The sequence below is a fragment of the Parasteatoda tepidariorum genome, chromosome 2 (genome assembly GCF_982258835.1).
Source record: "Parasteatoda tepidariorum strain Cologne lab strain chromosome 2, Ptep-v5.0, whole genome shotgun sequence".
Lineage (NCBI taxonomy): Eukaryota > Metazoa > Arthropoda > Arachnida > Araneae > Theridiidae > Parasteatoda > Parasteatoda tepidariorum.
Genome location: NC_141756.1, coordinates 33,206,658 through 33,234,196, shown reverse-complemented (window position 1 = coordinate 33,234,196; position 27,539 = coordinate 33,206,658). Strand labels below are relative to the sequence as shown.

Below are 27,539 nucleotides of genomic sequence, written 5' to 3'. Positions count from 1 at the left end.
GAACTTGATGCTATTACGTAGGTTGTGACGTAACTTTTGTAGATGATGTCATTTTATTGAGCTTCATAGCTTCGAAAGGATTTCTTTCATTTAGATAAGAGATTATCAGACGGCAGTGGAAAGTTGATTTCGACATTATTATTGAATATTAGAGTCGGTTGTTCAGCAAAGTATTGAACGGTGAATGTAACAAAATAAATGGAATGGGTAATAAAACAAACAGAACGAGTAGCATAACAAATGGAATGGATAGCAAAAATCAACGTATTATAAACCTTCAGATTGGCGTACTAGGAGAAGCCTGTGAGTAATCTCCCTTTTTTTATAAGGACAATGAAATATTATTTTTTGCAATGTCACTTTTTTTCTACTAGAAATTAACAATTCTTTTAAAAGTTAAAAAAAATATTAAGAAAGATAAAAAGAAAAAAACAAGATCTTTAAAAAGATAAAAAGCAAGTGCTTAAATGTACAGTGTGCAAAATAAAAAACGGACCACCCTGAATAACTTTTGATTTAATCACCGGATTTTCACGTTCTCTGATTAAACATACCTTTTTTTCGACGGATTTGGATTTTTGACCTCCGAAATATAGGGGATAACCGTAATCTTGGAAATATGGCCCCCATACTTTGATCACGAGTAAGGGCAAACGTTTAGACCCCTTAATGTTAATTTCATTTTTTGTGTATTTCGCCTTATCTTGAGAACTTGTTAAGCAAGTTGAAAAAATTTTGTACACAATTATAAAATTTGTTTATTCAAATATAATTCAACTCAAAATATGACTTTTAGTACATATTTATTATTATTTTATTTGATTATAATTGAAAAAAAATTGTAAGGTATAAAATTTTTTACAGCATTTTAAAAGATTTAATTTTTACATGACAAAATACAAAATTTCAGTTTCTGAGAAATCGAATTTTAAAATACGGCTTCTTTAAAATTCAATTTCTGAGGAATTTTTGACTAATTTTGCTCAAATGTTGTGTTTTGCTATATAAAATTACATTCTTTAAAATGATGTAATATCTTAAATTCCTTACAATTAAAATTTCTTTTGACCATATATTTATATACTTGTCACTGTTAAATAAAATAATAAGAAATATTGACTAAAAGTTATATTTTGCATGGAATTATCGTTGAATAAACGATTTGTATCATTGCGTGCAAAAATTTTTCATTTCGCTTAATAAGTTCTGGGGTCGGATAAAACGGGATAGGGTTTACAATGTTTAATTTTTTGTGTAAAATTAACTAAAAACATAATTAATTAACAGAAAACTGTAAAGCAAAATTTCTAAAAATTTTATTTATAGGATTTTATTGCTTCTAACATTTTTATATAAACTGTTGTTTTATAATTAAGTACACAAAAATTATGATGCTACATAAGTTTTTAAAGATTTTATGAGTTTTCAACCATGATCATGAACACTTATTCCATAATTTTCACTGTCGAGATGTGTCTGCCTTTAAGAGGGATTTCTTAGCAGTCCTTTCTTCAATTCTCTTGGTTCATTCTTGTAGTTAAATCATCCTTTCTTTTTCTTCCATTTATAATTCACTTTTAAATGGAGATGATGTTATTACTACAGTTTTCTTCTTTCTCTTATCAGTCATTTTTTCTGGGAGCGGTCCTTTTACTTGAGGTACATGTAGAACACACTTTGGAAGGATGGAAAAAGGCAAGGGCGCCGGCAGCCGGGTGCAAGAGGGTGCACTTGCACCCCCCTGGCTTTTTTTTAAAAAAAAAACTATTAAAGAGATACAAAAAAAAAAATTTGTTAGAAAATTTTTTCATGAAAAATATTTTTATTCAAAAACAAATAATTAAGTAATTATTGATACATAACAGTAGTAAGGGCAGGCATCTATGCGGCGGAAGTGATGGGCAGTCAAGGGGTGCTTATTTCTGCCCCAACCGATTTATTATGATGTCCAACTACTGACCCACGAAGGCTTTTTGATGGCGTGAGTTCGATCCTCAGCATTAATTATATTTAATAAATAATATTAAAAACAGATTTAAATAATAAAATGGATTTAAAGTTATTTTATTCCCACATAGATGGCGCCACTAGATCAAAAGCATGATATAATTTATTTATTATACAATAAAAGATGACGTCATAACTTTATAATACACAATTTCTCCCCCAAGTAACAAAGTTTCTAAAAGTTGCCATCCTTAAAAACTAATATTAAAATAATAAGTGGTGCCACCCTCAAAAAACTAATAAATTAAATAATATTTAAAAAACGAAACTAAATTAAAAACAGGAACCGAAACTAAAAATATTTTAGGCTTAAGAAAAAAAAGAAATAAGCTCCCCATGACGCTGCAGACGAAGTTTCAGGCGGGCAGAAATAAGCAACTTCCGGTTTGTATGTGGGCAGAAATAAGCAACTTCCGGTTTGTAGGTGGGTAGAAAAAGCAACTTCCGGTTGGGGCAGAAATAAACACCCCTTGACTGCCCATCACTTCCGCCGCATAGATGCCTGCCCTTACTACTAACATCATAACTTAAAGGGAGCCAAATAGGCGCAAATAACATTTTTTTCTTCAAGCAAACCAGGCTGGACATTTTCCTTCTAGTAGCATCTCTTCTTCAGAAGGCATATAATTTTCTACTTTTGGAATCATCTTTTTCATCATTCGAAGGATGGTAATTTTCGTTTAGCTCTAAAGGTTTTAATTTACTGCTTGATTGAGTACCAATAATATCTTTTATCACAATCAAGTTCTCGACTTCAGTTCTGGACTCTAAATCGCTATCTTCTGGATAATTTGTATCTTTTGGGGGAAGAATTTCTGTTTTATTAGCAGATCCATTGAGTATTTCTTCCTCGGTAGTGCGCGTAGCAGGCACGTACTTGTTTTACTTCCATTCGGGAGACTTTCCTTCTATTTCCATTTTAACAGGATTATTAAATGGTATCAGTTCTTTCTTTTCGAGTATTCTCAAAGTCATTTGTTCAAAAATCTGTAATTTTTTAAGAAAGGAAAATGAATATTTAATCTTTAGTTACCTTTGCATATATTCAAATGTAACGTACTAGGCGGGAAAAAAGGATATCACCTAGAATAATTTTTGTACTAATAATCGTATTTAGCAATTTTAACGGTTCCAGTAGGATATGTGACCTCAAATATATGCTGACTAATCAGTAGCCGATATGCTAAGAAATTAGCAATAAAAGTTTTGAATCTGAGGCATAATTTTTTCTATACTATATTAATATACGTATTTTTCTGTTAAGAAATCTAAAGTTTAAAACTATTTATGATGAGAGGGATGGGATTCGAGGAAAATTTAAATTAATTATTTTTAAAGAAATAAATACCTAATGTAACTTACAAAGAGTTTAACTTCTGCAAACGTAAGCTAAAAAATTCTTTTATAATTTTTCGTTGTTAGTCTATTGCTGAAACTTTTTTTAATTACAAAATACAATGTTTCTTATTAAGTCGTCAGCTAATTTAATTTTTATTTAGTAAAGAGATTTTAATAAAATATAACATTCTGCGAAGTTTTATGAAAGCAAATTTCTGATTGAATGTGGTTATACATCTGTTTTTATTTTTGTTTATTCATTCTATGGAGTGAACAGTTACAATTATGTGCAATTATAATAATGATCAGTATGCATTCATATATTTGGATTAATATATTTATAGATTACTCAATGTACATTTTAATAATTAAATGACAAAAGTGTATAAATAAAGAAAGATATATGAGTATAAATAAAGATACTAGTTTTCAAAAGAAAACTTTTTGTTTCTTTGAATCAAACTTTTGTCACATCAGCAATGAATAGGCGAAATATTTTATTGCTTGAAAGCTAACACGAGAAACAATTTAACTATCATTTACTTAAACTTCAGCAATGATAAGGAAAAACTGTGGAAAGCCACGTTTACCACCACACCATTGTACCACCAAATTACAATAATGTAGGATGTAAGGAAAAGTTCGACTAAAATATGCTCTAAAGTATACCATAAAATATATCTAGAATAAATTTTAAATCGACAAATAAAAGACACATTTTCATATAATTTCAAGAAGAATGGAAACGTTAACTTGTTCGAAATAATTGGTGCTGTATTTACTTTGATTTTATAATTTCATTGTAAATAGAAATAATTGGCATTGCATTACTTGAGGCTAAGGGTTATTTCCTCTCATTCGATATTGACATTTCATATGTAACGGAATTTTTTGACCTCCTTAAAAGTGCTTTTTAAAGCAAACAGCCAAAACAAATTGTACTGCATTGTTTTTCCAGAAATTTGTGACTAAGTTATTATTATTTCAGTGTAAGAGTCTTTGTCCTTATCTTACATAAAACCTATTTTAATATCGCGTTAAGTAATAATATACAATGTATTATACTGTGTTGCAGATAATTCTGATCAAAATCGATTGCCGTGTGAACCTAACTAATTTTTTTTTCACTTTTAAATTTATTTGAGAAAATACAATCTGCTTTATTTTTTAAAAAATTATATATTTTATGCAGAGTACTATAAAAACGAGGGATATTTCAGGTGGGTCTTATAATTTTATAACACACTGTATACTATTTACGGTGTTTCGAAAAGTAATAATTCATTATATACTAATATACTCTATCATACTAACTAAAATAATTGAATATAAATTAATTATACAAAATACTTCTAGAATAAATCTTTCGCAAATATTCAAAGAAAGTCATATTGTCACATTAAACTAATATTACAGTAGCTAACATTCAGGAATTTTTGAAATGGAATATAATTCACATCTGGATTTGTATCTCATCGATTATATATACATTCTTCTAACAAAAAAATACAATCATGCAATCATAGTTGTATAAAGGTTAATTTAAATTTCCGAGTAAGTTTAAGAACTTGAATCACTTACAAATAGATATTACTTTAATATTCACATTCAAACTTTATGTGTGTATAACTCTTGTATATTCGATTATGTCAAATATAAATTGCGAAAAATTATACGAACGCGTGCACAAGGGCTAATTTATAGAAATGAAATTTCAAGTAAAATCGTCTGTCAAAATAAAAAAAAAAGAGAAGGTAATGACAGATTGATATAAATGAGAGTGAAGAGAGAGAAAAATTAGAGATAAACAAGATAAGAATGGAATTTTTGTTCATGAAGAAAAAAGTTTTCTGATGAAACGAGTGAGCGTTAAATAAAGTATTGTGAAAATTGCAACATTTGTTACGTTTGTTTCATTAGGAATGTTATAAATACAAATTTTCTTTTTTAAGAAACTTATTTAATAATAATTTTTAATTACTTTAATATTAAAGTTTCGAAACCCTAAATTTTTTAAGAAGGCAATTGTAGTTGGCAAAATTGAATAATTTGGTGAATGTAAAACGTATTTGGTGAATATAATGTGTCTAATCCTCTTAGTTTTGCTGCCATTTTTTCAGTTTCTTAGGTACCTCTCGAATTTAGTTTAAAATGAGACTATCGTATCAGATGTATGTACGTAGTGATGGTGAGAATCGTAAAATAAGTTTCTATGGAAGCTTGAATTAAATCTATAATGTCTTACTTCTTTAACATTTTCACCAGTCTTGGCACTGCATTCAAAAAATTTGAGATTTTCACTTTTGGCAAAATTTTGGCCTTCTTTAAAAAGTACTTCCCTTTTATGGAAAAGGTCAGATCGAGCACCAACTGTCAATTATAAAATATTTTCATTAAAAGAAACTTGAAATCTTAAGAAATATAGTCATAAATATTTTTTTTTTCGGGGAACGTAACATTATTTTTGCGTTAATGCTCAATTCGTTAAATACGCAACTATTCTTGAATTATATCAGTGGATACTCTAACATAATAGATGGTTCATTTTATAAAAATAAGATGGCTGGCCCGTAGGCAGCTGAGAAGTGGAGAGATTGCGACACGAGAAGTTGTCGTACCATATGAATGCCTCCTCCTCACTAATATATTCAAACCAAATATTTTCTCACCCAAATATATTTTTTATAAATGAAATTTCTAATGTCAATTTTAATTTGTATAATCTAAATGACACAGTGCACACATACAGACATAATTTTTCCCATGGAGATATCCAGAAATTTTTAAAGTTTCAAACATTAGCAATTTGTGTCAAGCCAAGGGGATACAAACTGAAGATTGCGCTAACTCCATGGTCATAAACAACCGTTGCATTACTCGGCAAAATATTTAAATTAGTATTTTTACTTCAGAAACCCTGCAATGCCCAATTAAAAACCTGCTATGCGAAATCATAGCGAATTTGCAAGGTAGAGGGTGCGTTTATTGTTTCTCAACGGCACCATCTACTGCCAAGAATACGACTCAAGTCACACGAACACGTCACAGCCCGTTTTACAGGGAGAACCAATTCATTCATACACAGATCGAAATTTTAACCTTAAGTAGAGAGCGCTCAATCTCCAATTCAGTACCTCTAGAGGTACTGATTTTTTTTATCGGAACTTGGTAGACTTTGTGTCTCCGGCAGCAGTCAGTATTTGATGCACGGGAATTATTCGGGCAGCGGGATTCGAACTTATGTTCGAAGAACACGAGCCCAACGTCCTACAAACCAGGCTATCTCGGCCCAAATACTAGAAGTAATTAATAAAATAAATACTTGTGAATATGATTGCGTCTGGAGTTAGTTTCCTTATTGTCTCACACCATTTTCCAAGTTTCTCAAAAGTACGAATCCTTGCAGTATCATAAAGCAGAAGAATACCGTGTGCATTTTTAATTGTCCTGGAAGAAATTTCTTTTAATATATCTGTCAGCATTATCAATAAACATTTTTTTTAATTGTTGCTGTTGCTCTTCGAGTAGAAAATTTTATTACTGAAAGGATATTTACTTACTATTGAGATAAATATAAAAATAAATTCAGGAAGTTTAAAAAAAATGAAGGGACAAAGTAGGCATACAAAAAGAATTAGTTTCAGGAGTACTTTATTTAAATCGTTTTAGAGCAGCAAAAACAGATAATGGGGGTGGTTTGGCAAACACCCCAGGATGATCTGAAGACACGCTATCATAGTTTTGATCCTCAATAGAGAGGATTTCTCCCCGCTTTGACAGCCCAGATATCTGTGCGTGAAGTCGAGTACTTTACGATAGAACAATTGAACGAGGATCGATATCGCACACCCTCATTCCGTTCGCAGGCTGATCAGTGTTCACCCACCCACACTGACGCATACGCACACCACTGGTTCATTGTCCACAGCCAGTGATGCTTTACTTTGGTGATGTACTACCAAACTACTGGAAACTAAGTCTTACGAACAATTCAATGTAAGATAGGAAAAAAATAAAACCTCGCAAAAGTGCTCAGAGCCGCAAACGCGACCAACAGTCGCAAATTATACGCAAATAATTCAATTTTTTAAAAATATCTTAAGGGTACTAACATTAACAATATCAAAAATCTGAAGAATACCGTGTGGATTTTCCGACATTCTGGACAGAAAAATTTTAAGTAGATTCTAACTGGATCATCAAAACAGTTTTATTTTTTTCTTTTAGGTGAAGATTTTATTACTTAAGGATTTGAACTTATTAGTAAGGTAAATGTCAATCAATGTTCCTGTCCCACCCACTTCTGGTCATCCAGGAAATTTTACTGAATTCTAACATCATCACAAACAATCTGGCAACAAGCTTGTTTGTTATAAAGAGATTTAAGAAATATAGCAAATGAGCAATTTAAATAATTTTTTCCCGTGTAAACTCTCATTATGCGATGATATAAATATACCAAATTCAGTTAAAAGGAAGACAAAAATTCTAAAAATTTAAAATTGGTTTAAGACTAGAAAAAAATTAAATAGAAATTATAATTTAAGTTTAAAATGGGACAAGCCAGCTTAAAAAATCGTCAGATATCAGTATTTGATCAGGATGAAAGTTATGAAAATTTAAATTCAGCATAACTAATTGAGCAATTCTGAATTCTCGTGATGGCTCCCTAGCGTCCCTTAAAGTTTTTCCCAATAATCCTAAGTATTCAACAGAGTTAGTCATGGTTATTAAAAATAAATATTAATTAAGTTTTGATACAGTGATGATGTAAGTAAATAGTACAATCAAATAAAAGTTTTATTGGTAAATACGTTATATTTTGCAAAGAAGTAAGCTTTATTTAACTCTAAAATGTGACAAATTTGATTAAAAAAAGAATTTTTTGAACTTACATTGGCACGAATGCACGATATCTCTCATTGCCAGCGTTAACTCCAATAAGTAATTCAACAGTTTTTTCCTTTACCTTAAGTTGTTTAGTGAAGTAGTCCCAGCCAGTTATCGTATTAAAATTTTCTGAAATGATGATATACTCTTTACTTGTAGTAAAACTTTAACTGACAAACATGAGTAAAATATAATCAGGTAAAAGTACCAACTATGTGCACTCCAAAGCATTAAATTTTTTAAAAATTTTATTTATCCTTTCTCCTTAAGTCATAACAATGTTCTATATTTTTGTGCAATGAACTCACTACTTTTTGAAATATATAAGATCTTTAATAGTGATGATATCATTAAATCTATCAAACTAAGTAGAATGAGATGGGCCGGGCATGTAGTGAGAATGAGCCCAGAACGAACAGCATTAAGAGTCTTTTATGCAATCCCCTCCAATGAAAGGCCGAGAGGAAGGTCCAAAAAGAGATGGAAAGACTGTGTGGATGAGGATTTTGCCATCCTGAAAGTAAAGAACTGGAAATCAATTGCTGGGGGAAAGGCAGAATGGGAAAAGCTTCTGAGGAAGGCCCAGGCTTACAAGGGGCTGTCGTGCCAATGCTGATGATAATTTCACTACTATTAATGGTCATTGAATTATTATTATTTTTTGTTTCAGTAGATACAAATTTGAAAATTTATAGAAAATTGTCCAAGCAGAAGATAACAGAGAAAAGGGGAAAAGAGTTACCCCTTTGACGCGGAACTTTTATTAAACATATTTTTCATTATTTTGTATTAATCTGGGACAATGTAAGTGAAAAATATTATATTTAAAATTTTAATAATTTATGGATATGAAATACAGCATGAAACACCGGTGTCGGCGTAAAAGATAAAATCTTTCAAACACGGCTCTATTCCAAACAATAATTTTTCTAATTTGCAATTACTTAGATCTAAGAGAATTAGCTTAACGTTAATTAAACTTAATGTTAATTTTACTTTTTGCGTATTTTGCTATATCTCGAGAACTTTCTAACCGAATTGAAAAATTATTGCACACAAGACACAAGTATAAATTTCGTTTATCCGAAGATAATTCAATGCAAAAAGTAACTTTGAGTTAATATTTAAAAAATTTTATGATTTTATTTAAGAATGCTTGAAAAATGAACAAAATCGGTCGAACAGTTCCTGAGAAATCGAATATTAAATACCTGAAATTTTTTAAATTCAATTTCTCATGAACAATTCAACCAATTTTGTTCAGATTTTGTATTTTGCCGAGTAAAATAATATTCTGTAAAGTAATGTAAAAAATTGTGTACAATTCAAAATTTTTTCGACAATTATTAAATAAAATAATAAAAAATATTTCCTAAGATTTAATTTTTTGCATGGAATTATCTTTGAATAAACGAATCAAAATAAGTCTAGTATTTATAATAAAAGTCCCAATCTGACTGTTTTAGCGCAGCAGACAAATTTAAAATTATGAAGATGGTGTTGCAAATTGACTCTGAAAATTCTGCTACCGGGGTTACAACAATGCACAGTGCTCCTGCAATGAATTTATGTGGGGGTAAATAACTCGAGTAAATTTAATTTTAGTACACCTGGATTTTCAGGTGATTCTCAAATTTTTGAGTAGTTTGTTAGTCATAAAAAAGATATAAACTTATTCACTTTACTGCTGCGGAAGCCTTGTAACTTTTGAAGAGTAAGCTCTGTGAGGTTCATCTCTATTTTCAAAAATCTCCAGAATGTAGGGTGATCAAGAAGTTTGATGAGTTGTGAAAAACTTTTACATTTCTTTAAATAGTAATAATCTTCTTCAGCTGACTAAATTTCAAGATATCAGCAATTTTTATGACTTTCCTTACAGTTTTTCGAGGGATATAATTTTTTCTTTTTAGATGTCAAGATTGAACCTTTTTTTTACTGCAATATAAATTATTCTTCTAACGTGAATTCTAACGAATTTTCATATGTCACACAAATGATACTATTGCTCTGTCCATTCAATTAACATACATTATCATGAATATTATTTTAAAAAATAAATGTATTATACTTGACAATGAAAATACTAAGCTATTATCCTAAAATTATTTTTTTTTAAATTAACTAAATAAAATATGCTTACATAAAAACTAATTTTTATGTAAATTACCTTCGAATTTTCCAATGATATATGTTCGAACCAAGCATGTTTTTCCTACGCCTGAAATGTGAAAGAAATAATAAGTAATAAATAAAATGTTCTTGCTTATCAAAACAAACTAGCGAAACTAAGAACAAAATAGAAATGTTCAATTCATGTAGTATAATTAAACTCTAATACTAAAACTAATTAATACTAAGACTAATTAATACTAACTATTAATAATAATAATAATTAATTGCTTTTTGATCACGGATTTAAAATTCTCAAACTTTATAAAATCAGAGCTGACTACTACGCAGAGTTGGCCGTTGATTACAGTAATCGATTCCAACTGTAATTGATTACAAATAATTACAGCTATGTAATCAATTACTTGTAATCACGATTACAAGTAATCAATTACTTGTAATCGTGATTACAACTTTCAAAAAATTTTGATTACAGATGTAATCATGATTACAATTCTGATCACAGTAATCATGATTACAATTTTGATTACAGTAATCAATTACTTGTAATCACGATTACAAGTAATCAATTACTTGTAATCGTGATAACAACTTAAAAAAATTTTGATTACAGCTGTAATCATGATTACAATTTTGATTACAGTAATCAATTACTTGTAATCATGATTCCAAGTAATTGCGATTACAAGTAACCACAAAAAAAAAAACGATTACGAGTAATTATGATTACAAGTAATCAAAATATATGATTACATGTAATTGTGATTACTTGTAATCAAACAATACGATTACAAGTTATTACGATTGTATACTATAGTCAAATTTTTTATGTAAGTATTCATCTGTTTACATATTTTTATGTACATAGAATGTACGCACGCATAAACGTACTATTTGCGATTCCTATACATACAATGTATGCACAAACGTTGTTTGTACGTACAATATTCATAATTATATTGTAATATACTTAATGCAATGCGCATATGCTTAGTACATATAATTATAGATTTATGATGCATGTACGCATGTATGTTAGTTTGTACAAAAAGGCAATGTTTTGTATCTTTGTATACATAGACAATGTATGTATGAACATATATGAAAATAATGTTTATGCGTTTACATGCTTTTATCCATGCATTTTTTTTACATCCATGCATGTAATGCATGGATGTAAAAAAAAATAGTTATATGCACAATGTACGAATGTACATACAACGTATACATGTACATAATTACAAGTAATGTACAAATACATGCGTACATTTAAATATATGTAATTACAATATACACCTACATTGTGCATACATTAAAAAAATTTATATGAGTAAAGTTATTAAAATTTGTTTTAAAATTTATTCTAAGGCATATGAAACTCGACCTCATATTTTTTAAAAAGCAAACGATAATTTTATTTTGAATTTCTAAATATTAATTCCACACATAAAATTTACCGTTTCTTTTACCATTTAAAAAATTTCTATGAATCAGGCATTATTTTATAAAAAAAATAAATCTGTATTGTCAAACATTTCATGAAAATACCTGAAAATAATTTTTTAGTCAGAGAATTTCAAAATGATATAGAACAATTAAAGCTGAAAACTAAATTTAAATATCGTTTGATTTTGTCATTTAACTTGCTTGAGTCATTAAAAGTTAACTTACATGCATTTTATTTATTGCATTGTACACATATTTAGACATAAATGTAATGTACATATGTATACGTGTAATGTATGTACGCATGTACAATGTATGTACATACATTCATGTATTGTACGTGCATATATAGTACGTATGGATATGCATACATGGAACATACGTGTATTGTACATGTGTGGATACATTCATTGGACGTATATACATTGCACCATATGCATAGATAGGGATAGCATGTATGTACACATGTAAAATTTGTACGAAAGAATTATGCCCAATATATATTTATGCACATATGTACTGTATATGTACACACATATATACATTATATGAACATTATATGTTCATTTCATCATATGTACATTATATGAATATACATCTGTACAATATATGCATCTCAAATGTGTGTATGTACGTACGTTATGCATGTCGAATGTATGTATAAATATATGTAAAATATAAATACGCCCAATGTACGTGCAATCGTACACAAATGTATTATGCATATTTGGATACATACATTGAGCATGAACATATTATGTATATGTACATAAATACACTGGACATGCATATCATGTATATGTATACATACATATATTGTACATCCTACAGATATACCTATATTGTACATGCATACATATATTATACTGCTCATAAATAAATTGCACATGCATGCCTGGGACATACATTGTACAGACAATGTATGTATGTCAGTACAAACACAAGTACTTGTATATACATGCGTACATGAACATAGATATACATTTTACATACACAAATATTTACATAAAATGCATATATTCCTTGTGTATAAATGTACATGTCTACATTGTTTGCACATACATACGTAATTATTATCTATATACATACGTACATATATTTTATACCTACAATATAAGTGTATGCACATGTGTGTGAAACTAAAATGTCTGAACATATGCACTAGATAAAATCATATGTACATACATTTTAGTTACATTCATTTGTACGTATACAAAGTACAAAATGCAGTACATGTTAATACGTGCAAAATGTATCATTATAAAATACATTCTACTATCTACTGTAAAATATAATCATTTATAGGAATACAATAGTCTTGTAATCGTGTATTTAGATTACATGTAATCATATATTTTGATTACTTGTAATCATAATTACTCGTAATCGTTTTTGTTGTGATTACTTGTAATCGCAATTACTTGGAATCATGATTACAAGTAATTGATTACTGTGATCAAAATTGTAATCATGATAACAGCTGTAATCAAATTTTTTTGAAAGTTGTAATCATGATTACAAGTAATTGATTACTTTAATCGACTATGTAATCATGATTACAGCTGTAATCAAACTTTGTAATCACGATTACAAGTGATTGATTACTGTAATCAATATTATAATCATGATTACAGCTGTAATCAAAATTTTTGAAAATTGTAATCATGATTACAAGTAATTGATTACTGTAATCAAAAAATGTAATCGATTACATTTTTGGCCAACTCTGACTACGCACTTCGTAGAAAAATAACTTGGGTCCTCACTGGGCCAATATTCATGAATCTTGGCTCAGTAAGGGTTCAAAATGCCATTATTTTTCCGATATTGGCCCTATATAGAATTTTCTGATTTACCCGATATTTTACAGCCACTTAGCAACCAATATCGGTGCTATATAGAATTGTCAAATTCTCCCGATATTTTTTATGCATTATTCAACCAAGGCAGGTTCTATGTTGGTCAATGTAGGCCCTATATAGGCCATTCTAGGAACAATATTAAAAAAATCTAGACATCCCAATATTGGTGCCTCAATCCATGTTCTTATAGGACCCATATCGACAAAATTTTGAACCTAATTGGCCAAGGTAAAATTGTTGTTAGGGGCGTTTTACGTGTGGTAGAAAATTAAAAACTATGTCTATGTCTAAACAACAAGCTAAATCTTTCAATCATAATTTTTGGTAATTTTGCGAAAATTTTGAGAACTTCATCACGAGAGAGCTGGAACTAAGTGGTATTTCAAATACATTTACATGTGTAGTGGTACGGGAAATAATTTTAAACCAGTTTTATAAAACAAAGAATGATACATACTTTAAAACATATTTTTTACTACCAATCGGAGATGTTTTCCAAATAACCGTTGAAGATCGGATCCCTTATATTATTATTCTTTAAAGGTCCTTTAAAGGATAATAATGCAAGGGATTCCTTAAAGGTATTATTATCATAATTTTTTTTAAAAAAATAGTACTTATAAGTTATTGGTACTATGAAGCCAAAGTTCATCAATAACTACTTTTATTATTTTTATTATATATATTTTATTCTATTCTATTATTTATATTAGACAACGCCAGGTTCGGATATACACAGGTCACCGGCTATGGATAATACACATCTGTGCATTGAATATGACAATATTGTGAATATTGTACAAAATGATAATTGAATACGTTATTATAGTGAAATGATGTTACATTTTATTTTGGGTAAAGAAATATTATATACCAATGTAGAAATTAGATTGATTCGGAAAATATAACTATACACTTTTGACAATCCTTGCGACCTTGCGATACTATAATTTGTACAATGGGTGTTAATGTTTGAGCGAGTAACAACTCGAAAAAACACATAATCCTTGTAAGCAATATAGATGAGAGTTGAGCAAAAAACAGCGAATTACGCAAGCAAACATTCTTACGTTACATATCTGAGTACACACATTTAAAACATCTGTTTTTATTATTATTTATGAACTATAAGTTTGTATTTCTATTTATATTGTAATATTTATTCCCGAAAACCACAACCATACATGCGTCCAATTGTTTTCGAAAAGTAATCTATGTCCTCAAGGAGCTCGAGCAATGACACAGTTAGTGTCAAAGAAGTTTACATGGCCTTCGATGTACAAGGATATCAAGAAATTTATTAAGACCTGTCTATCTTGTCAAACTTCCAAGATACAGCGACACGTATATAAATCGCTTGGGAGGTATCTACCAACATTAGAAAGATTCGACAAAATTCATCTTGACATAATTGGACCTTTGAAGAACATCCCCAGAACATTCAAAATTACATATTTTCGAACAATAACAATTCCAGAAACATCTCTGTAAATCGTTTGAAACAGTCTGCAGACTTGAAGAACAACATTTCACAGTCAGCATACCACCAGCCATTTATAAATAGGCTAGGGCGATTCCACGAAAAGTGGTCTTGAGTGACTAAATTTTCAAAATTATCGTAAAATCAAAAATGACACAATTTCGGAATCTAAAAGATGTACATTTTTTAATAGTTTAGATAGTTTTTTGAATTACAAAAAATATTTTTGTGAATTCTAACAAAAGGTGGAACACTATAAATTTTAACAGGAGTTCTCTTCTTTGTTATGTTATATTCTAATGGAGTTCTTAAAATATTAAAGAGCAATAAAATAGTTTTTAGTAATAAATATAACTATTTTACTCTTTTATCATTGTTTAATGTATTTTTTTAATTTGGCCTAAATTTTTTTGCTTGTTTGAAAGTCGATTAATCAAGATAGTCTGATTTCCCAGTAACACACGTAACATAATTTTGCATTTTTTTCTGTAAAAACTTTAGTAAAAAAGAAAATTTAAAAATTCTTTGTTTTATAAATTAAGAAGGCAAGATATGCAACGGAAAAAATTCTCGAATTAAAACTGCCAATAGTTAAAATTTTATAATTAATTTTATTCAAGGTAACACACGTAACGAAAAGTTACGCACGTTACTGTTATGTGTGTTAGAGGTACTTATACACTTTAATTATTTATTTATTTTCAATAAAAGATTTAAATCATGTTCGGACATTTTTTATAACCGCCGCGCAACTTCAATGTCACAAATACGGAATTGTAAGATTGTGGTTTTTTGTAAAATCAGGTCGGTATAAGCATTAATAAAAAAACAGCATAATAAGACGATAATTTTGAAACTTTTGGAAATTGTTTTCCCAAACTTCTATTTGTTATACGTTTATGTTTAAGTAGAATATTTCGACTGCATTTGCTAGATTATTATAAAATGGATAAGCTTAAAATAGTGTCCTTATCTGGATTTAAAAGAATAAGAAGATGAAGAAAAAAAGAAAAGAGCATAAGATTCCGCACTTCAAAGGAAAGAAAATAAGGAAATAATGAAAGTTAGACTTGAACTTTCAAAACAGATTGATAATGATGTAAAAGGTTCACCACTAAGTATTTCAGATGAACTTAATTATTAATAAATGGATTTTCTTCAAAAGTTAGATTGTCTATACTATGCTTGTATTGAAACTAGAGCTGGTTCTCTGGATTATTACGGAGAAAAACGGGCAATAAAACGAAAGAACTATCTAACAATGTTTCTAAGAGAGGCTTATACTGATTTTTGTCAGTTGCATCCTAAACATTGTTTAATTTTCCATATTTAGTGCTTTATGACTAAAAAATTTATTGCTACTGTAAAACTTAGAATCAAAACAAATATCATGAAATTTTTATTCTTTAATTGGAAGGCTAAAATTAAGTTTATGACAATACATGGTGAGGGTAGAAGTATTTATGTATATAAAGTAAAAGAAATTTTTGATCTAATTGTTGGAAAGGGGCTTCTGATACTTACAAAAATTTCTCATTGCTTGTTATAGGTTTCTAACCATCATTTATTGTAGTTCGGTAACGATGAGAAAAAGATGACAATAGCTCACGATAAAAAATATATAATGGCAAATGTGCAAGAAGAATGTTTTGAAATAACTCTTGAAAATTGGACTAACTTTCAATAATACGTAAGAGTTAAAAGAATCCGAGGTGATACTTTCCAAACAAACATATCTAGCATTAAAACCAGGGAAATTCAAGTTGACTTTGCAGAGACATATTCTTTTGAATATCAAAACGAATTTCAATCAGCATTATGCTATCCAGCCACAGTTCCGTTATTCACAGCAGCATGTTGTCTTAGACGATACTCTCCTAAAGAGTTTAAAATAGAGTCCTTTACAATATTTTCCTAAGGCAAAGACAAAGGTGAAACAATGTCTACACTTTTTTTTTAAGACTGTTTAAAAACGATTCTACTTCAGAAGATGAGCTAACAGAAACCTTCTATAGTAATAAGTCAAGTTAAGAATTTAAAAATAAATATATGGTTGAATTATTTCATATTTTGTCAATCAAAATATTAAAAAAAGAAATTAATTTGGAAATATTTTACGATATCACATGCAGAAATTCCTTCTATGGGATAGGTGTGTAGTACAAAATCTTGAAAGCGAAGCAAAAAGCAAAGTTATTTATATTATTGTGTTATTATACAAAAAAAATTTATTTGCTATCCAGTGTTGTTTGCAAAACTAACCAATCAACTCATGCCTAATACAACAGTATTATATATTAGCTAAAAGGAAATAAAGATATTAATTGAAAAGATCAATACATGGCAACGGTAATACAAAGCATAAAATCTATGCATAAGTATCGTTAGATACTTGAATAAGATGCATAGATGCACATTGTGACACACAAATAGTCAGTAAGTCAATTTCTGTTCCCTCCTGATCAGAAGTGCGCCTATAACTGAAATTAAAACGACATATGCTCTATCTCGGGAACATTATTGACGCAAATGCACATGCTTGCAAACTTAAAATGCAATATTTGCATAAAATAATTGGAAAATATGCATATTTTTGTTTCCAAACAGAAATGATTTTGAAGGAATAGATGTGCCTAAGATTTGCTATGTTTTACTCTCTAAACCAGTATAAAGAAGGGCTACAACCATCTTTCCAGACCATTAACTATTTTATTTGCTAAAATAAATTGTTTTTCTTCTGCTAAATTAAAATAAATAAATGTTTCAGTGCAACATTTATGACTTCTCAGTTGAAATATTCACAGAGGGTAACACACGTAACGTTCAGTTAACACACGTAACGCACCAATTTCACCAAAATAAAGAAGTTTTTACTGTTGCAAGAAATTTTTAAAAATCACTAAACACAGCTTCGATATTGTATCTCTCTATAAAAGAAAATATCTTAATTTTTTGCCTTTATACTTCACAGAATTAAATGAATATATTCAAAGTTTCAAATATCTAGCATTATAAAGGGTAACACACGTAACAAAATTTCAGAATTTTTTTTTTCAACATCAAATTAATTTGCGCCTTCAATCTTCGTTTTGTAAACTTACAACACATATAGATTTAACAACAAATTGAGAAAAACATAAAAAATATCTAACAAGTTTATTATAATAAGTGTTAAAGTTGAAATATGTCGTGTAAAAGTAACACACGTAACGAAAGAATCGCCCGCTACTCCAAATATTAAAGTGAAAATTGTTACTTTTTCAAACGAACCGTTAAAGAAAGCTCTTTCCTACAAGGCATCAAGTGTTGGGAGACCTACTAAAGTTTCGTCTAAATTTCTCGACAAGTTCGAATGAGGTTCTTACTGAAAGAAGAATAATGAAGCGACGTGATGTCAAGCACGCATTCTGTATTTTTAAATTATTTTATAATTATATATGAACTCTAAGTTTGCATTCATCCTTACATTGAAAATTGCACTTGTAGTTATTCTGTTTACTTTGTTTTTGTGCTTTACGCATCACAAGTATTTGATGCCAAATTCAACTAAAACGAATTTTATATAAATTCTAATTTAATGTGAACAGTATTTATTAAATGTGTTTATTCATCAAGCTATTCATTTAGCTCTAAGTTAAGTCTCAACTCTTCGATGTCAATAATAAGATAATAATAGCTTTTAGTACTTTGTTTTAAGTTAGCCGAAATCTTTTGTCTAGGGCTAAAAAAGCTGACTGGCAAGCTAAATTCATTTTTATTACCAATTAATACGTGCCAAATATAGTAGCCCCTGAATTTCACAATGAATCTGAATGAGACTGGATCATTCCATTTATTTCAAAGGTGGGGAAAGTAGAATTTACTGCGCATCATTTCGGCGGAGGAACTATACAGTGAATAGAGATGTCCAATATTTTCTGGAACAGGTATTTGGAACCTGTTATTTAATCATACCTGTTATAAAAATAACAGGTTATTTCAAAAGGCCTGTTCCAAAATACTAGGCAAGAATTTTAATTCAATTATCTTGGCAAAAATTTATTTTTCTACTTTTTTTAAAATGTTAAACTGTTTTTTAGCAATCTTTGTAGATTTTATAATAATAATAAAAAAAATCACGTTTTATTTATTATTACAGTGTCGTAGCCAGACATTGCGAGGGTCTATACAAGTTTTGCGCTTCTAGTATTATAATTTTTTTTAGAGCTGCTTTAAATCTAATAATTTAACGAGTAACTTTTCTAAAATCAAATGAATTATTCGAAAAATGTTTATCTATAGCTTATTTTCTCTTGTTCAATAGTTAATATTTCTATATATAGTTTTTTTTTTTAAATTTTTATTATTATTATTATTTTTTACATATTTCGTGGTGTCACTAGAACTGCATTCAAAAACCATGCCTAGGCAGTCTTGTATAGGTTCTGAAAAACATTCTACGATAATATTTATAACAAATACCGCCTATGAAACGTGAGCCACTCTATGAATTCCCCCCCCCCTCCTCGTATCATGGAAACTTTGAACTCATTTATTTTTTATTTATTTTTTTTTTTTTTTGAAAAGGGAGAAGCACAACCTTTTGCTGCGGAAGATTTTTATTTATTATTAGATATTTTAAGGTGATATATAAATATATATATATAAATTTCCCGTTCATGTAAGTACATCTGATTTCGCTACTCGCTTTATAGTTTTTGTTTTATACTGTTCTTTCTTTTTCTTTTATTTAATTTTCTGTTTTTACGTGTTATTTTTACTTATTGTGTTCTATTTTATTTGTTATAATTTTTGTAAAATTTTTTTTGAGTGCTCCTCACACTATTGTATTAATATATTTTGCTTTGGTTGTATTGATACAATATCAGATAGCATTCTTTTTTGCGGATATAATCATGTGAGCTGATGAAAAGATTATATCTTTTACTTTCCGGATTTTTAAAAAAAATTTCATCCTTTTTTCATTATTATTCCCCCCCCCTTTTTTTTCATATGTCTATAATTTTCCTTTGTTTTATCTTCATTTTGAACTATATATGTTAAGGTTAACCCTAAATATGCTAATTAGCTAAATATGCTAAATATTATGCTAAATTATTATATATTTATATGCTAAATATTCGAATCAGACACACAGAATCGAATCAGACACAAAAACTGTTTTACATGAATAACAATATCTTTAATTCAACAAATTTTGATTTGGGAGGGGGGGGGGTGAGTCACTATCTGTAAAGTATGGTCCCGACAATTTAAGCAACAAAGAGGTTGTTTAAATCCTAAGTTTAATAATTAGTATTATTATTCACTTTTTTTTTCAGTTTATCACCATATCTCAAGAAATTTTATGGCAGAAATCTATTCTCAGAAATTGATCACACAATTATTTTATTTTATTTTATAACCGTCGTTGAACAGTCGACCAAATTTCATGGGTTTACGACTACTAACGTTCAACTCCGTAGCCTTGTAATTTTGAACCAATCCAGAAGACAAGGTAACTCCTGGATCAGTACCCCCAGAGGTATTGATTTGTTGTGGGAACATGGAGGACTTTGAGACTTGACAGATTTAACGTGCATCAGTCACCATTTACTACACGGGGAGTCTTCGACCGGCGAGGATCGAACCCACGACCTCTTGGATATGGGCCCAGGGCCCTACCGACCAGGCTATCCCGGCCTCGATCACACATTTATAAAATTTATTTATTCGAAGAAAATTGAATGTAAAAATTAATTTTAAATAATTATCTATTATTGTTTGTTATTTATAATTAGAGACGCACGGTGGCTGAGTGGTAAAGCTTTGCGCCCCCGTGCCACAGGTCCTGGGTTCGATCCTCGGGCCGGGCAAGGTTGACTCAGCCTTTCATCCCTTCGATAAATGAGTACCAATAAGCATACTTGGGAACTAAACAATGGGGGTTCCGCGTTCGGCTGACCACCGAACCGGGAACATCTGCTCCTGCACCCCGGAGCCCATGGTCAAGAAAACTGAGAAGGGCACAGTAGACCTTGGCCCTCTATGGGCTGTCGCGCCGTTGAGTTTAGTTTAGTTATAATTAGAAGAAAACTAAAATTTAAGCTATGTAAATTTTACATCATTTTAACTGTGTAATTTTAAAATGCAAAATTTGAACATTACTGATCAAATTGTTTCTAAGTTAAAAAATTTCAAAAAGACATGACCTCATTCGAATTTTACATTGTGTCATTTAAAATTACATAGTTTAAAATGATACATGAGTTAATGTGCCTTGGTATTCAAAATTTTTTCAACCATTATTAAACAAATTAATATAAATTAAGAAATAATTTTAAAACGATTACATTGTCTTTCCCTTAGTTAAAGAAATTTTATAATAATGAATAAAAAAATTTAATTCGTTTAAATTTTTTTTTTTTACATGGAATACGTAAGAAGTAAAATTAACAAGCCTAAATAGAATTAGAAGGAAAAACAAATAGCCCAAATTCATCGAACAAAAGATCGATTTAGTTAATTAGAATCACTGATTAGAATTAGAATTTGAGAAATTGAAAAATTTCTTGAAAAAATTTCAACAGCCTTTTTTCCCACTCCTAAGTGTAAACATGGTATTTCTAAACTTAAAAGCAATTTATAGACTTTAAAAAATTGTTTACTTGTATCAGCAAGAATTAAAAACTTCTCGTGTGAGTAGCATAAATTGTAGTTCATTTATGTCGCACTAGAGCTGTACAATGTGCTATTGGCGACGGTTTGGGAAGCATCCCTGAGGATGATCCGAAGACATGCCATCACAATTTTGATCCTCTGCAGACGGGATGGCACCCCCGCTTCGGTAGCCCGACGACCTGCACTCGAAGTCGAACACTTTGCGGTAGAACAGTTTATCGAGGACCCATACCGCACACCCAAGGTCCCTACGCAGACTGATCCAAGTGGTCACCCACCCGCACACACAGACTGCAGCCGACTTCAGTGATCTGATGGGAACCGTGTCTTAGCGATCAGTCCACTGCGGGACGTGAGTACCATACGATAAGTTTTGTAACGTATATGTGAAATCATGGTAAGTCTCAATTTCTGTGTTTCCTTTGTCTAAAAAATAAAAGAGCTGCAATAGAAGTCATAAAATTTAGCTCCTATAAAATCAAATTTCGTTCTATAAACTTAAATTTAAATATTAATTCCAATCATACATTAATATTAGTACTTAAATTTCGTTTCGTTAAAATTATTTTGCGTCCGAAGTAAATCATTAAATGCTTTTTTTTATTTCACTCCTAAGAAAATGATTATTCTGCAATTATATTGTTAAAATACATTTAGGGAGTCTTAAATTTCTCAATAAAAAATAGCCTTTCTAAAGTTTAAATAAATAAAAAAAAATTTTTTTAAAAATATAAAATTATTGATAGTCCACTGCTAGCCCCCCCCCCTCTTGTGGTTCTACTTCTGTGTCGTAACAACCTATTATTAATAAAACTACCACCTAATATTTTAAACATGCTATATCGGAACAGCCTGTTATTTTTATCACAGGCTAGTATTTTGGAACAGGCGATATTTTGTCACAGGCTAGTATTTTGGAACAGGAGATATTTTTTCACAGCTAGTATTTTGGAACAGGCAGTATTTTGTCACAGGCTAGTATTTTGGAACAGGTGATATTTTTTCACAGCTAGTATTTTGGAACAGGCGATATTTTGTCACAGGCTAGTATTTTGGAACAGGCGATATTTTTTCACAGCTAGTATTTTGGAACAGGCAGTATTTTGTCACAGCTAGTATTTTGGAACAGGCGATATTTTGTCACAGCCTAGTATTTTTGGAACAGATGGTATTTTGTCACAGACTAGTATTTAGGAACAAGCTAGTATTTTGTCACAGCCTTTCTTACTATTTTGCAGTTTAAGTTAATTTGCAGCAATGCCGGGCACGGTGACCTGTCTTCCATGACCTTTGGGTTTTCAGGCATACGGGGGGGGGGGGCAGGCTGTTTACAATTGCATTTTCCATATTTCCTTATTTTCATGTTTCCTACAAGTTGAATAGAAGAAAAATTCACGAAATTTTCCTACAAAATATGAGTCTTATTGTCTAATTTCTTCTCTCCTAAGTCTCACACTCTCTCTTTCGCATTTTTTTTTAACTTTTTTTTTTAAGACAATAAATATTTTAACTTTTTATTCCCTTATAAGAAGTTGGTGTTAAAATTGTTAAAACTATATTTAGTATGCGAATTCAAGCTATATTTAAACACTTCTTTGTATGCAAGCTATAGTGTTTGATAATATAGTGTTTGATAATTATATTATTATCAAACACTATATTTTTTCTCCCAATGTTTATCCTTTTTTACTTCGTCTACTTTAAAATGCTGAACTTATGACGAAGCATGAAGGGGTAGTACAATATTACAGAGAAGATGAAGGGTAGTAGAATAATATGTAAATATTTCTATTTTCTTTTTTATGAAAAAAAGGAGAAACAATTCTTAACTTTCAGCCAAAGGAAGCATAAAGTTGTCGATTATGGACTCCAAGACTAATTACATTGCTGTTATTTTTATATATAATAGGAAACTATCTGATGGATGTTCGGGTTAAGCAAAATATTTTATGAATGTGATTTAATAATGAAGTTTAGTAATAAAGTTTTAAGGGTCATTAAATTTGCGTATTTTATACATTTAATGAAAAATTCAGAATATTTTTTTTGAAATAGTAAATTGCTCACTATAGAGTAACTACGGCCTACATTTACATAAAAATGCTCCATTTTTTTTCTCTCTTTTTTCCGACTACTGTATTTATTGCATTAATTACAATCGTCTTTTGGGGGACATCTAACCAAGGAGTTTTACTTCAAGAATCCAGACACCTCTTTACGCCATTGGTCCCCCGCCTCCCTCACTTTCACTGCGGGTTTCTTTTTCCGCTTTCGTTTTTGAGGTCGACCGTGACCTTCGAGGTTGCGAATTGACTCTCTCAATATCTTTAAATGAAGGCGTGTCCTTTACTTCCCTCATAAATATTTGTTGTGGTAATTCAACCAATGTTCTACGTGAAAAGTTATTTGTTATTTCTCTGAATTTCGTCCACTCACATACAAATAGATGTCTCTCTGGCATTGCCTATTATTTTGTTGCTTAAAAGATTGATTTATTTTGAATTTCTATTACTGTCAATTTCGCGAATTTTTCTCCCTTAATGGTTTGAATTTTACTTGACATAAAAATTATCATTAAGGGGTACATAGTATGTGATATTTTTAAATTAATGTGCTAATTGTTTTAAAAGGAAAATATTATTTAAATTTTCCAAGAAAAGTTTGGAATTGTTATAAAAAGGCTTGTTTCTTTAAAAATTATGCTAAATTCGTATACTGGTGTTTATTTTGCAAATTTAATTTTTTTTAATAAATGTTTAAAAAAATATCGGATTATGCTCTAGTTGTATTTAATTAGTTAAATGTTTTAGCTCGTACAAATTGGTAAAACTAAATCAATTACATTTTAGTAAACATATTTTTTTTTTAGTTTGAAACTATAAAATGATGTTATTCGAATTATTTAAAAAAGTTGCAATTGAACTAGGTTGCAATGTATGCAGTTAGACTACTTTCAGGTATTTAAGTAAATGAAATTATATATCACTATCAGTAAAATTCACCAAATTCATTATGTCAGAAAGTATAAATAATTTTACGAAAGTGGTGTTAGAATGAAGAGATTAGTTAACAAAGGGATCGTAATAATAATCACAAAACATTTTAAACTATCTTTTAAGTATAAAAAAGTTGAAGATTTTTTTCTAAGACCTGTTATTTTGGAACAGGTATTATTTTGTATCGGAACAGCTGGAACCTGTTATTTGAAAATACCTGTTATTGCCCATCACTAACAGTGAATCCGATTCCAATATCTTTTTTGAAGACACATAAGTTCCTATTCTTTCTGCAAGTAGATTTTTAAAATTAAAACGATGACGCCATTTATCAATTTCGGATTGGATTTAAATATACATTTCTAATAAGTTTTAAATTAATCTGATGTTTTTAAAAGATAATATTTTTTACACTCTGATTAAATTTTTTTTAAATCGTAACTAATTTTATATAGTGTCTGAAATATTTTTTTATATCTCATGTATTTTTATGAAGTTGAGGTAAGAAAATCTAAGTAAAATCTAGAAAGATTAATCATAGTATACAATTGCCACTTCCCGGTATACATTTGCCCGGTATAACCTACACTGATGTTTTTTTAAGGTCAAGGGCCACTGCGCGGTATACAGTTGCCGGGTATACCCTACACTAATGTTTTTTGAGGTCAAGGGCCACTGCCCGGTATTCATTTGCCCGGTTTACCCTACACTGATGTTTTTTTAAGGTCAAAGGCCACAGCCCGGTATACATTTGCCCGGAATACCCTACACTAATGTTTTTTTCTGAGGTCATGGGCCACTGCCCGGTATACATTCAGATTTACTGCGAGAATCAAGGGCTAGTGTCAAATAAATCTAAAGACTTATTTTAAGTTTTTTAACGCAAATGCTCATTTACTTGCTAATGCTGTCTTTTAATTTTTTGAGCTAAATTATTTTTAAAGCTTATTTTTTACTTCAAAATGTAGTGTGTTTATATATTTTATTTTTCAATCTTTAATTTAAACCATAGTAAAAAATGAAAACGTAATAATAACAGACAAATTTTTGGAAGATTAATAAATATTGTGGTAAGTACTGTAAATAAATAATATACGAGTAAAAAAAAATTATTAATTTTAGGCTGATGGCAAGGTGAAGATATCTTGATCTTCTTTATGCATTTAAACTCATATTATATAATTTATCTGTTTAATAGCCGTCATTATCTTTAAAAGATTTTTATGAACCATGCGCAAAATGAAAAAAATTGACCACCTTGAATAACTTTTGATCTCATGGTCGGATCTTCACTTTCTAGGACTCAATTTTAATGATTATCGAAGGGGTGACCAGAAATATACGTAAATTAATTAATGTAGACGGTATTTTAAATTACGAAATCTGAATCAAAAACGTACTTAGTCTAAATAACTTTTTTCGTCAGATACGGACTTTGGTTCCCAAAATATAGGGGGTAGCCGTAATCTAAAAAATATGATCCCCACAGTTTAGTTAGGAGAGCGGTTCAAAGTTTGGATCTCTTAATCTTAATTTTACTTTTTCCGTATATTGCCAGATTTCCAGAACTTTTTAAGCGAAATGAAAATTTTTTGCAAACAGTGATAAAAATCGTTTATCCAACGATCATAAAATGCAAAATATAACTCTCAGTCGATATTTATTACTTCTTATTATTTTATTTAACAATGGTTAAAAGAATTTTTAAATGTAAGGTATATAAATTTTTACATCATTTTAAAGAATGTAATTTTATACAGCAAAATACAACATTTGAGCGAAATCGGTCAAGTGATTCCTGGGAAATTGAATTTTTAAGAAGCCGTATTTAAAAATTCGATTTCTCGGGAAATCAAATTTTGTATATTGGCATGTAAAATTACATATCGCTTAAAATGCTGTAAGAAACTTTATACCTTACAATAAAAATTTTTTTAATTATTATTAAATAAAATAATAATAAATATGCACTAAAATTTATTTTTTGCATTGAATTCCAAATCCGACGAAGAAAGGTATGTTTATTCAGAGAACGTAAAAATTCGATCATTCAATTAAAAGTTATTCAGGGTGGTCCGCTTTTTATTTTGCACATTTAAGCAGTACATTTAAGCACAAAAGATCTCGTTCTTAGTATCTGTTTCGATTGCTAAGTTTTTGAAATGATATCAAAATGGGCTTACTTGTGATATCTTGCTGCTATAAAAAAATTAAAAAAAATATTAATTATCTGAAAAATATGAATTCCAACTATACCAAGAAAAGGGACTACGAAATTTACTATCTTAATTCGATTTATTTTGATTTATGATTGACATTTTAGGAACAAGATCGATTAGCTTTTATTTCAATGACAACCAATTTCTAACAACTGAATCTTTTTTAATGTCATTAAAATAATAATAGAAGTTCTTCATTGAAATTGAAAATCGCGCCATCTATCGACAAAAAGTTTTAAAAACTGAACAGTATCTTTCCTAGCATTATTTTTTTAACATTTAAAAGAATTGTTAATTTCCAATAGAAAAAAAGTGGCATAATCCTAATCGCAAAAAGTAATATTTCATTATCATTATAAAAAAGTGAGATTACTCACCGGATTCTCCTAGTAAGACAATCTTAAGCTTAACTATATGTTGATTTTTGTCATCCATTCCATTTGTTATGTTACTCGTTCTGTTTGTTTTATTACCCATTCCATTTATTTTGTTACATTCTCCATTCAAGACT

General features: G+C 29.5%; 1 protein-coding gene across 1 annotated transcript; it reads right to left on the bottom strand.

Moving 5' to 3' along the window:
- Positions 1 to 2,485: 2,485 nt before the first annotated feature.
- LOC107455303 (ras-related protein Rab-6A) lies at positions 2,486 to 27,539 on the bottom strand. The gene is made up of 6 exons (XM_087157182.1): positions 27,406 to 27,539; positions 10,403 to 10,453; positions 8,241 to 8,364; positions 6,668 to 6,792; positions 5,591 to 5,715; positions 2,486 to 2,994 (listed from the first exon to the last, which is right to left on the bottom strand). Exons 1-6 carry the CDS (start codon positions 27,503 to 27,505, stop codon positions 2,890 to 2,892), a joined length of 630 nt encoding a protein of 209 aa, XP_087013308.1. The 5' UTR covers positions 27,506 to 27,539; the 3' UTR covers positions 2,486 to 2,889.

What these genes read in the sequence shown, in the direction of transcription:
- LOC107455303 (XM_087157182.1), bottom strand. Translation starts at nt 27,505, where the DNA reads ATGGGTAATAAAACAAACAGAACGAGTAACATAACAAATGGAATGGAT. An exon ending in TGTCTTACTAGGAGAATCCG is followed by an intron (nt 10,454 to 27,405) that starts GTGAGTAATCTC and finishes TTCACATTTCAG; the next exon opens with GCGTAGGAAAAACATGCTTG. An exon ending in AGACGCAATCATATTCACAA is followed by an intron (nt 5,716 to 6,667) that starts GTATTTATTTTA and finishes TATAATTGACAG; the next exon opens with TTGGTGCTCGATCTGACCTT.